Consider the following 12189-nt stretch of genomic DNA (forward strand, 5'->3'; position numbering starts at 1 on the left):
TGAGGGGTCAGATTTTCACCTGGCAATTTTTAAAACTGTTTGCAGCTGTGCAGTTGTGCTTGGTCGTGCCTATAGACCACTTTCTGTGACCAGATTGGGTGAAAATTGTTGCTTCTATCTGTGCCCTTGTTTCCTGAATGATCCAAGCCCTCGCTATACTTTGATTGACTATGTATTGTAGAAGTTTTTCTTGAATATCAGGATATGAATATAAAAATGAGCCTGTTCCAATGAATATATGTGAGGTGGAAAGAAGCACAGATTCTGAAAAGTCTCTTAAGCACTGCAATTTTCAGGTGATAATCCTTTTTCTTGACAGATTAGGAATCCCTAATCTTGGTATAGATGAAAAATACCAGGATATCCTTTTGAACTATGGTCATGATGTAGAGATGGTCTCTAAATTGTACACCAAACAGAAAAATGATCCGCCTTTGGCTCGTAACCTGCCTCCAATAGCTGGTAAGATCTTGTGGGCACGCCAACTTTTCCACAGGATCCGGGAACCAATGGATCTTTTCCAGCAGCATCCTAATATCCTGCAGTCAGCTGAAGCCAAGCGCATAATCCGCAACTACAACAAAGTGGCAAAAGTCCTCTTGGAGTTTGAGGTTATTTATCACAGAGGATGGATGCAGCAGGTAAAATTGCTCATTTGATACTATGATTGTTAGTGAAAGTGTCTCTAGCATATTTCAGATACCATTAACATACTTAAAGATTATGGATTTATTGCATTAGGTACTGTTCAAATACAGTATACTAAGAACCACTTGTCTGAGGAGTGTCATTGGATAGCAAATGTCTCCAGTTGACATGCTTGACCCTGCCATAATTTTTAGCTTTGAGGAAATGATGGTAGGCTTGATGCCTACCTGGCTGGGGTCATTTGAGCCCAGTTTTCTTCCTGCCCAGGCAGGGGGTTGGACCTGAAGATCTGCAAGGTCCCTTCCGACCCTACTTCTATGATTCTATGAAATGTTTGGTGGGTAGTAGAATGACCAGGCAGGTGGCATAGTCACTGCCATATGGTTGCTTTAGGGCCTGTGGTCAACAGCTAACTTCAGAGAACTTTATAGGCTACTTAGAGTGGAATTGGGCTGCTGTAGAATACAACTGATGATCAAGGTACCATAATAGGCATATTAGCATCTTATCACGCTCTGTGTCCTACACCTTGTCGACTCTGGTTGTTGAAGGCACTCTTTAACATTCTTGTGAAAGGTTTAGCTCAGTTCTTAAACAGGCAAACATCCTACACAGTACAGGCAAGCTGTATTCTTGCTGTTACTACTACAGTGTTAGGGGACTGTCTGAGATGCATTCAGACCTCAGTGTATGAAACAACAAGGTAAGGGTTATACTCTGTTGTTGGTACAGGAAGGAAAAATGAACCTCCTCACATGGCTTCTTTTCCAACCTGTACTTTCTGCTAAAGTAAAGTGGTAGAAGTTGATCAACATGTCAAGTCATATCTTATTTTATCAGGTTTTTGTTATTCAACAATTTCAAAGTACCTAGTGGAGAACAAGGTGATTGGCAATAGCCAACATGGGTTCACCAAAAGCAAGTTATGCCTGACCAACTTGATTTCTTTTGGTATTCAGGTGACAGGCTCTGAGCAGGGGTGGAAGAAGAGTGAATGTGTAATGTACCTTGAATTTAGCAAGGCTTTCAACACTGCCTCCCACAACGTTCTTATTAATAAGCTAGGGGAATACAGCCTAGATGAAACTAGATAGAACAGCAGTGGGCAAAATATGGCCCGCAGGCTGGATCTGGCCCACCAGGCTTTCGATACGGTATCCCACCCCATACTGGTGAACAAGTTAAGAGGCTGTGACTTGGATGACTACACAGTCTGGTGGGTGGCGAATTGGCTAGAGGGTCACACCCAGAGAGTCGTAGTGGATGGGTCGGTTTCGACCTGGAAGGGTGTGGGCAGTGGGGTCCCGCAGGGCTCGGTCCTTGGACCAATTACTCTTCAATGTCTTCATCAGCAACTTGGACGAGGGAGTGAAGTGTACTCCGTCCAAGCTTGCAGATGACACAAAACTGTGGGGAGAAGTGGACATGCTGGAGGGCAAGGAACAGCTACAAGCAGACCTGGACAGGTTGGACAAATGGCCAGAAAACAACAGAATGCAGTTCAACAAGGAGAAATGCAAAGTGTTGCACCTAGGGAGGAAGGATGTCCAGCATACCTACTGCCTAGGGAATGACCTGCTTGGTGGCACGGAAGCGGAAAGGGATCTTGGAGTCCTAGTGGACTCCAAGATGAACATGAGTCGTCAGTGTGACGAAGCCATCAGAAAAAGCTAATGGCACTTTTTATCGTGCATCAGCAGATGCATGACGAACAGATCCCAGGAGGTGATCCTTCCCCTCTGGGCGCTGGTCAGACCGCAGTTGGAATACTGCGTGCAATTTTGGGTGCCACACTTCAAGAGGGACGTGGATAACCTGGAGAGGGTCCAGAGAAGGGCCACTCGTATGGTTAAGGGCTTGCAGGCCAAGCCCTATGAGGAGAGACTAGAGAACCTGGACCTCTTCAGCCTCCGCAAGAGCAGGTTGAGAGGCGACCTTGTGGCTGGCTATAAGTTCATCACGGGGGCACAGAAGGGAATTGGTGAGGTTTTATTCACCAAGGCGCCCCCGGGAGTTACAAGAAATAATGGCCACAAGCTAGCAGAGAGCAGATTTAGACTGGACATTAGGAGGAACTTCTTCACAGTTAGTGGCCAAGGTCTGGAATGGGCTCCCAAGGGAGGTGGTGCTCTCCCCTACCTTGGGGGTTTTCAAGAGCAGGTTGGATAGGCATCTAGGTGGGATCATCTAAACCCAGCCCTCTTTCCTGCCTATGCAGGGGGTCAGACTCGATGATCTATTGAGGTCCCTTCCGACCCTAGCATCTATGAATCACCAGGCCATTGTACTCAGCCTGTGGGGTCCCTAAAAAAAAAATTTAGAAAATGTTTATTTTATCTGCTCCTGGCTGCCTTTCAAAGATGACAGGAGAAAAGGGCAGTAGAACCTGGGGGAAGTCAGCAGAACTCAGTAGGAAGTGAGCCCAGCCTGGTCCCGGCCCCAACCCCAACTGGAAGCCTGTGCCCGCCACAGCTTTCACTGCTTCCCTGCCTGCTCACCTACCACTTCAGAACCATGTGGCCCCGGGAGCATTGCCAGACCGTGGGAGCACAGGGCCTGTGCTAGTACTCCAGGGCCATGAGTGGGAGGGTGTGCGCATGAGCATCCCTGCAATGAGGGAGGGGGAGTGGAAAGACAGAGAGAGCAATAAGGGAGAGAGAGACTGTGTGTTCATAGGGTGAGTCCCATACACACACTCCACCATACACATGCACCCCTCCCCTTGCACTGCCATACCTACCTACCTACACCCCAGCCACCCTCCCTCCCACACAGTCCTCCACAAACCCCATACCCCACATATCCACACACCCCCACATGTCCTCTCACCTCACACTCACACCCCCACACCAACGGCCCCTCACAGATCGATACCCATTCCTATGCCCCCCACCCTCTCCCACATAATGTACAAGAGTAAGACTTCATTTTTAGCTATTGTGCAATTACCTCTATGTACACTACAAAACACATGTAAATCGGGACATTTTTTTTTTTTAAATCAAATTAATGAATGTTGTAGATGTTTGATTTTTAGAATATATTTTTGGTAACTTTCTGGTTCTGAAATGGCGAAACCACTTGGTGAAAGGAGTACTTCTGGGGGCAAGGGGAGGGCCTTCTGCTGGTAAAGGTCAGGGACTAGGGGGTGGGGCTTAGGATCACAAGATGGCAACCACGGGGGCGGGGGCAGCTATCAAGGGGCAGAGCTACCCATGTGGCCCTTGATGGCTTTCCTAAACTTGATAAGTGGCCCTCTGTCTGAAATAATTGACTGCCCTGGAGATGGATTCATAACTGCTTGTATCATCACGCTCAGTGAGAAGTCATGAATGGCTCATTGTCTGGCTATGAGAAGGTATGGCAGGGCACTGTTTGTGCCTGCCACCTTAAGACCAGAGCCAAGTAGCCAGCAGGTGCCTGATTACAGCAGCCATTTTTAGGTTTAGGGCTGCCTGTATAAGCAGGGCATTTTGTTACTGTCTGGCCTGCCAGAAGCATCGCCTCGCTGCAAGTCTTCATGGATCATCTTGGAGGTAAGGGAGGAGCTGTAGGGGATTTTCTGGAGGCTCCTGGTCCTGGGCATGACCTAAAACTGCACCCTGAGTATGGGAGCCCCCAGGAAATGCCAGGCCAGTTACCATCCCAGTGAAAAGTGGGTTGAGGTGCCTTAATCCCAGCTCTCACAACTGGGTGGGTCACCTGCTGATAGGGTCCAGTGAGGGTGGACCCCAGGAGTGAGGGTGGGGCTAGAGGCTCAGAGGCCTGACTGAGAGACTCTGACCAGATTGAGAGAGTACCCTCGACTGGTCAATGCTGGGGCCAGGACCAGGACAGTCAAAAGAGCCAGGGGCCCACCACAAAGAATACCCAGAGCTTAGGAGGGTCTGGGATTTCTAATTGGCCTTGGAGGTGGGGCCAGGTCCTGGGGGGACCACACCTGAGACGGGGAAAATGGTTTCAGGGATGTAGTTGGCCTGGCCTACCCTACCCCACCCTCGTTCAGGCTATGTGAATGGAGGGATCTTAGAGAGGTCCTGATAGGAGGATTCTGGGGCCAAGTGTGGGGCCGGTGAGAGTAACAGCTGGATGCTGCCTGCGAGGCATGGGCTGCAGTGTAGGGCAAAGCATGGGCTGTGGTGTAGGGGAGGTACGGAGCTGCAGATAGCGCCCCCTGGCATGGGGGCAAGAAAATGGGCAGCCTCCTGCCTAATTAACATCAATTAATTAACAACAAGGCATCACAGACAAGAGGGTGGGCAGTTGGCCCAGAAACAGGTGTGCGGGGCATTGGCAAATGGGCCCTGAGAGAGCCCCCTGTTACAGGAGATATCAAGTAAGGTTCCATGGGGGTCTGACCTGGGTCTGGTATTGTTTAACATCTTCATTATTTGGATGGTAAGATTGAGTGCGTGCTTAGTAGATTTATGGGTGCCAGTGAGTTGGGTGGAAGTACAGCGGACTGGAGGGTAGGGCTAAGATCCAGAATGACTTAAACAGTCTGGTGAAATGGTCCCCAGTCAATCAGATGAAATTCAACAAGGATGAATGCAAGTCTTGCAGCTGGGACAGAATAATTGTATGCACAAATAAAGATTGTAGAAGGACTGGCTAGGATCCAGTACTATATTTTTTTTGTTTGTTTTGTTTTTTAAATCTGGGGCAGAGCTTACAGTGGGCCATAAGCTGAATGAGTCAACAGAAGGCTTTGTATCCACAAAAAAGCCAATAGAATACTGGGTTGTATTACAGAAGTCTCTCTTCCAAATCAAGGGAAATGATTCTTTCACTATATTTGGCCTTGGTAATGCCTCTCTTGGAACTGTCTCTGGTTTTGGATCTCCCATGTTGCAAGCAAGATGTAGACAGCAACAGAAATGATCAGAGATCAGAGATAGTAAGTTGTTACACTGAATGAATAATCCTTTTTTGAACACTATATGTGAAAATGAAAGATTTTATCCCAAAATGGGATAATTGACACTGAATTATTGCTTATAAATACACTTTTATCTAAAATGTAGCCTGTTACAATGAACAAGAACAATTGGATGAACATGAGGTGGTGTAAATAGAGCAAAAAAAGCTATGGCTGAATAAGTGCATTAAGAACAATAGATCACTTAGGGAGCCTGTAGAAATGCAGGGATGCTGCTTTGATGCACTGTAATTACAGCGCATCAGAGCAGATTCTATTCATTTTATAGTTTAGGTATACACTTATATTTGCATCTATATAGGGAACATATTGCCTGGTTGGTCTTGACAGGTTTCTTGAATGTTGTCTTTCTTTCCTGCAGGTTGAAGTAATTAAAGCTGGCCTTCAGGCATCTCTGCTGGTAAAAGAGCCAGAGACAGGAGAATTATTTGTAAATTTTGACCCTCAGATATTGACTCTACTTAGGGAGACGGAGTGTATGGCTCATATGCATCTTGAAATCCCACCATTTGCAATTGCTCTTCAGCAAAAGCAAGACTCGTACAAGAAGAAATATAATAAGGTGCAGGTAGGTTTATTTTATTCATTTTCTATATATAGCAGCTCTCAAGGTATCTAAGCACTACTGGAAGAAAGTAAAACAAGATTAGAGAAACTCTTGAGCAGAGAAATGATAATTTGGAAATAAATGTATTAGTTCATCTCTATCTTCTTTTAATGCTGATTTTCAGATGCTACTTAGTTTTGCTTATTATATAACTTGAGCACAAGAGAAGAAGTGCCTTGTCAGGAAGGCACTTAAGACTGGAGGGAAGGGTAACAATTTTTTAAATTTTATGGAGTCAGAAACAGAATTACATGGCTCCTTAGGGAAGTCAGTTATCCTTTTGGGTCCACTTTCAGCACAGTGACTCTGCATAGCCATATGGCAGGTTGACCTAGCAATCGTTTCTAGAAGTGGTGCGTCTTGGAGAAGCACAATTTCCAGAAATGCATAGCTGAATTGTATATACAAAAAACTAGAACTCTTGGTTCCAAAATTATACCTTTTTATGAGACCAACTGGAAAATGGCAAGAAAATTGTCCTTTTCTGCAAGCTTTCGGGACCAAAGTCCCTTCGTCAGGCTCTGGGGAAAAATGTAGATGGTACAAGATGGTAAAAAGTCCCCATAGGTAGGAAATAAACTTCATTTTTGCAAAGAGAGAGCTGAAGATGGAAGTCTGTCCCTCTGGGTCCATGAGAGTGTCTTTCTCAGCAGTGTTGAGTAGCTCTTTGTGTTGATCAGGTAGAATTCCTTCCCTGAAGGTGTCAGATGACTGTACCAGCTTTTAGCATACATCAGATAGCATGCAAGTCTTTTCTGCGGGCAAAGGGTTCACTCCCCTTCTCAGGGATCATGGGCTTCTTCCCTGTGCACAGCCCTGTTCTTGACTAAATCACCACTGTCACAGAGCTGGGGCCACAGGGGTGGCTGTGATGCCCCTGGTGGCTCTGTGACCCTGCAAGCTCCATCTTGAAGGCACCCTCTTATCTCATCTGCCACATCTTGTTGGTAAAGTAAATTGGGAGGCTGCCCACGGACTTTCGCTTGGTCCCGGTCTGCTGAACCTCACTTGAGCTCACTGGTCTTTGGGCCCTTTGCCGGGCCTCTCTTCAGTACAGTGCTGCACAGGGTACCTCAGGCCTTATGGGCCAATTTCCTGGCTCCAAACCTCTCCTTTACTATGCCCCGAGCCTTGCAGGTGTTGCCTGAATATTATTCCCTCTGTTGGGGCTTCTGCCTACTCATCCCCTACCCCTTCAATATAGCTAGGCCTTGTAGCCTAGACCCACTGTGTTGAGCCCAGCTTTGAGGCACTAGTTCTCAATCACTTCTTATCATCAGGCTCCTGGCCCTTGTCTGCTGAATCCCTCTGGTGCTGGGCTCTCTGGCCGTCCTGTAACTCCACCCACCTGGCACTGGGATTCTACTCAGTCATGTGCCTCCCTCTGGGCACTAATGAGGCCTCCTCTCCTTATAGCCTCATCCCAGTCCACCAGTTCAAACACTAACACAAATCTAAGCCCCTGGGCTATAACACGCCTGACATCTGATTCACCAGGTACCTGCCAGACCTGACCTCTTACATTTTTCCACCCCCACCTTTTCTCCCCTCTCCTCCCCTTTCCTACTTTTCTGCCCTTCGTCTTTCTAATTTCCAGCTATTTTCCTTTTCACTGACTGTGAAGAAATCCGCTCTCTCTCTCCCTGTTTTGCTGTGTCTTATTTGGGCTGCATGCTTTACTTCCTCCCATCCCCACTTACTGTATCCAGATCCTTTGTCTTAAGGTTCCCACCAAGGAACATGTGGGACCAGTTTCATGATGCTGGCCACTCCACCAGGGGTTCCTGATGACTTCTTTTAAAAGGATTAAGCTACGTCAGCAGTGTTCAGAAGATGCTTGTTTCTGGTTGGAACCAGGTGATGAGGTCAGAAAAGTTTTTATTTAAGGGTCAGGTTACCTGGTCTGGCGGGGCTTCCTCCAGCAGGCATTTTGGGAACACACACCAAAGCATGGGCCTCCAGAATTCTTTGAGTGTATATACAAGTAGCTTACCTATAATTTAACTATTAAATTAGGGTTACATATCTTTAACCACATGTTTCATAGATTGTAAGGCTGGAAGGGACCTTGGAAGATTATTGGGTGCAGCCCCCTGCACCAAGCAGGAGAGAACTGGGGGTCAGGTGACCCCAGCAGTCTCCTCCTGAAGATTTCCAGGGTAGGTGGTTGTACCACCTCTGGAGAGAGCTTATTCTACAGTCTGGACACCCTGACTAGAGAAGTTTTTTTCCTACTGTTGAGCCTGAATCAGTCTTCTAGGACTTTGTGGCCATTACCCCTAGTTTTCCCCTTTGGGTGCCCTGGTGAACAATTGCTTACTGAGCCCTTGATGCACTCCCCTAGTGTAGTGGTAAGCTGCTGCCATGTCCCTTCTCAGCCTTCTTTTCCTCAGCCTGAAGAGTCCCAGATCCCTCAGCCTTTCCTCCATATGGCTTGCCAGGTAAGACTCTGATCATATGGGTGGCTATTCTTTGGACTCTCTCTCAAGCTTGTCCATGTCCTTGTTAAAGTGTGGTTTGCAGAACTGGATACAGTACTCCAGCTGTGGTCTCACCACTGTAGAGTAGAGCGGAAGAATCGCCTCCTTGGTTTTACTGGAGATGCATCGATTGATGCATGCCAGAGTATTATTTGCCCTACTGGCTACAGCATCTCACTGCCAGCTCATACTGTAGTCTATTTTTACCCCCAGGTCCATTTCATTCATGGTGTTAGTCAGTTTGGTGCCACCAAGCCTGTAGGTGTTTGGGGTTGTTCATCCTGAGGTGGAGCACTTTACATTTCTAGATGTTGAACTTCATCAGATTCCAGCCCACCCAACTTGCTAGCCTGTCTAGGTCCACCTGTAACTGTAGCCTATCTTCAAGCATGACTACGCTCTCCCATAACTTGATGTCATCCGCAAACGTGGCCAGTGAGCTCTTCACCCCCACATCCAGATTGTTAATAAAGATGTTGAAAAGTACTGTACCAAGCACTGACTCCTATGGGACACTGCTGCCCACTTCTCACCAGGATGACACAGATCCATTCAATATGACTCTCTGGGTCCTGTCCTGCAACCAGTTTCTCATGCACCTGACTGTCTTGGAGTTAAGCCCACAATCCTCACAAGAAAATTGGAGAACATTGTGGGATACTAGATCAAAGGCCTTTTGGAAGTTTAAGTATATAATGTCAACCTACTCTCTTGTGTCCAGGTGGCAAGTTACCAGGTCATAGAAGGAGATGAGGTTGGTAAGGCAAGAACTGCCTGCAATGAAGCCATGCTGGCTGTCATTCAGACTTCTCTCTATATTTAAGTTGGTCACCAGGTCATCTCCTTTGGCCAGGACCAAGTCTAGAAGAGCCTCACCTCTGGTTGGCCCATGCACCTTCTGAGTCGGGAAGAGCTCGACACAGGTCAGAAAGGATCACAACTGATCCAGCTTGGCCAAGTGTTCCTCCCAGGAGATGTCTGGATAATTAAAATTGCCAATGATGACCATGCCATGTTCACGTGTGGCCTCAGTCAATTCTTGGGTGAATTCCAGATTGAGTTCCTCCCCCTGGTTTGGTGGTCTGTGTTTAAAAGGGCCAACAAGCCCATTCTGTTTTGCTCAAGGTGTTTTCTTTAATACTCCTCTGTCTTGTACCCCTCTCCCATTTCCCCCTTTTCTGATTAATAAAAGCTATCTGTTACAGCATGCCTAGCTGTAAATGCTTGGGGGTGGAGTGGAACAGGCCTTTTTGCTCTTAGCAGGGGTAAGCTGATTATTATCTGATTCTGTCCTACGTAAAAACATCCTTGGTGGTTTCAGGCTATAAGGAGCACCAAGAAATACTACCAGTGGGTGAAGCACCCCGAGGTCTGCAGGGTCTGTGTACCCTAGGCTACACAGAGCCCTAGGCGAGACAAGAGCCCGGGTGGTGGCAGCAATTACCCCAGGCTTGCTGGTATGCTCCAGGAAGGGGGTCGGTCAGAAGTAGGTGCGCCCGGGAAGACACCCAAAGCATGGCTTTGGTCGGGCACAGTGAGGCGGATGGCTCAGCATAGTAGCACTTCCTACTGTCCCGCCACACAGAGCCTCTTTTCTACGTTGAATCATTACCACTGTAGTGTCTCCCTGACTCACCTTTTGGCTTCCTGCCTTTCCCTGCTTCTGTTTTTCTAATTTCTACCTATTTACATTCTCACCAACATCCTGCCACACTTCTAGCTTCTCTCATTCCTTGGAGTCTCAGAACAGCAGAGACTCCCTATGCTTGAAGAAGGGTGACTGCACCCAAAAGCTTGCTAAGAACTTTTTTCCAACTACTTAGTTGGTCTAACAAAAGATATCACATCTACCAGAGGAACCTTGCCAGGACTATAACATAACAGTAACAATAAAGGCAGTGCTATAACCCATTAAGAGGGCAAACTCCCACCTTTTATACCCCTTAGGCTTGGGTACCTGTGAGCTCTCCTAGAGTTATCTCATTTGGAGGTAGCAAAGCAGGCAGCACAATGTCAAGTAGCTCTTTTGTGCCAGGGCTTTGTCCCCTGGCCATTGACAGAGAGAAAATGAATCCTGCCAGCCTAAGCCCTGAGTTTGTGTTCCATGGGCTCTGACTCCTTCTGGTCAGCTGATTGCCTGCAGGTGCTGGGTAATTACCTTGTTTACATGTTACTCAGGCAACCTTCAGCTGTGGAGCTCTGCCTAGCCTGCCAGTCTGCTTTGCTAGGCTGCTTCTGCCCTTAAAGGAGCAGGCGCACCTTAGTGCCCTGTGATGCTTCTTATTCACGTTTTGTATCTACCTCTTTTTAGAGAGTCTGGATGGCTCCAGTAGTGATTCAATAACTTGCTACAGTCATTAGATCCCAAAGGATATGAGCAATGATGGAATATGGCTGATGGAGTAATGTCTGTTGCTGTTTTGTAAGCTCCTAAAGCAGGCACTGACTCTTAGTTGCCAGAACTGAACTCTATATTAATATTGGCCTTAAATTTACTAACAAAATACTGATGTGTAATATGGCTTTTCGCACTTACCTTCAGGTCATTCCTTTCTTGGAGTTAGCTTCAGAATAAAAAAATAAGGCTCCTGCTAGTTGGGTGCTATACATGCTGGAGTGTCAGTGTTTTGTGGCATGTGATAAGGTTAATATTATGTTCATGGCATACGTGAATTTAACTTTAGGATTACTGTGGTAGCTAAGTCTTCCTAGAGAGTAAGGAGATGTCTTGGAAAGAAGTCTGTGCCTAAGGTAGGTGTTGTTTGTTCCCCTTTTAAGTTTCCTTTTAACTTCGTAAACCTCATAGAAACTTGAAGATGGGGTCATTTAGCCGTTTGCGCAAGTGGATTGAATCTCAAACTGCTGTATCACTAAGGCCCCTGGCTTATGCCCATTTAAAGGCACCATGGGATACGATCCCTGATCCTAACCATTGTCTCCTTTCATGACACTCTTGTCATGTACATAAGAGGCATAACTTTTTAGATTGGGGCTCAGCAATATTTTATATGTAGATCATTTTTGTGGCTACTTTGCCATTTTATGGTGCTTTAAATTGGGTGCGTGTGTAATTGTGGCATAAACTAAACACGTTAATTGTAGCATAAATGTAACCTATACAAGGGGCCTAAGCAACTTGATGTTTAGGGCCATTGCAGTCTTGAGCCACCAAATGCAGGCCACTCCAGCAGTGGGCAAAAATGCCTTTTGCACAGGAAATGCCAGTGCTTTTATTTTTTAGTGAGAGCAAAGAAGACAGTCCTAAAACCTAAAATTAGGTACCTTTTTGGAAACTGCATATGGGGCCAGCACACCTAAAACCACCACTTTTTAAATTTAGTTGTGGACCTATATATGATCGTGGTGCTCATAACAGTATTGCAAGTATAGTCATTTAGATCAGGAGCTTCCAACTTATTTGACTCCATTGACCAGATGATCCACCTCCAGCAGTGGGGTAACATCTTGCTCACCTCTTTCTATTCCCGCCCCCCCCCCCCCCCCCTCCCCCCGCC

At 46.7% G+C, this 12189-nt stretch overlaps 1 protein-coding gene across 1 annotated transcript in view; it reads left to right on the forward strand.

Annotated features, from left to right (window-relative positions):
• The window catches only part of DNAH5 (dynein axonemal heavy chain 5), a 291360-nt gene that overhangs the window by 90789 nt on the left and 188382 nt on the right, over window positions 1–12189 (forward strand). The window contains exons 14-15 of the mRNA XM_025209635.1: window positions 320–641; window positions 5949–6155. Coding sequence (XP_025065420.1) covers window positions 320–641; window positions 5949–6155 — 529 coding nt within the window. The remainder of the gene's footprint in view (window positions 1–319; window positions 642–5948; window positions 6156–12189) is intronic.

The sequence above is a fragment of the Alligator sinensis genome, unplaced genomic scaffold, assembly GCF_000455745.1.
Source record: "Alligator sinensis unplaced genomic scaffold, ASM45574v1 scaffold420_1, whole genome shotgun sequence".
Taxonomy (NCBI): Eukaryota; Metazoa; Chordata; order Crocodylia; family Alligatoridae; genus Alligator; species Alligator sinensis.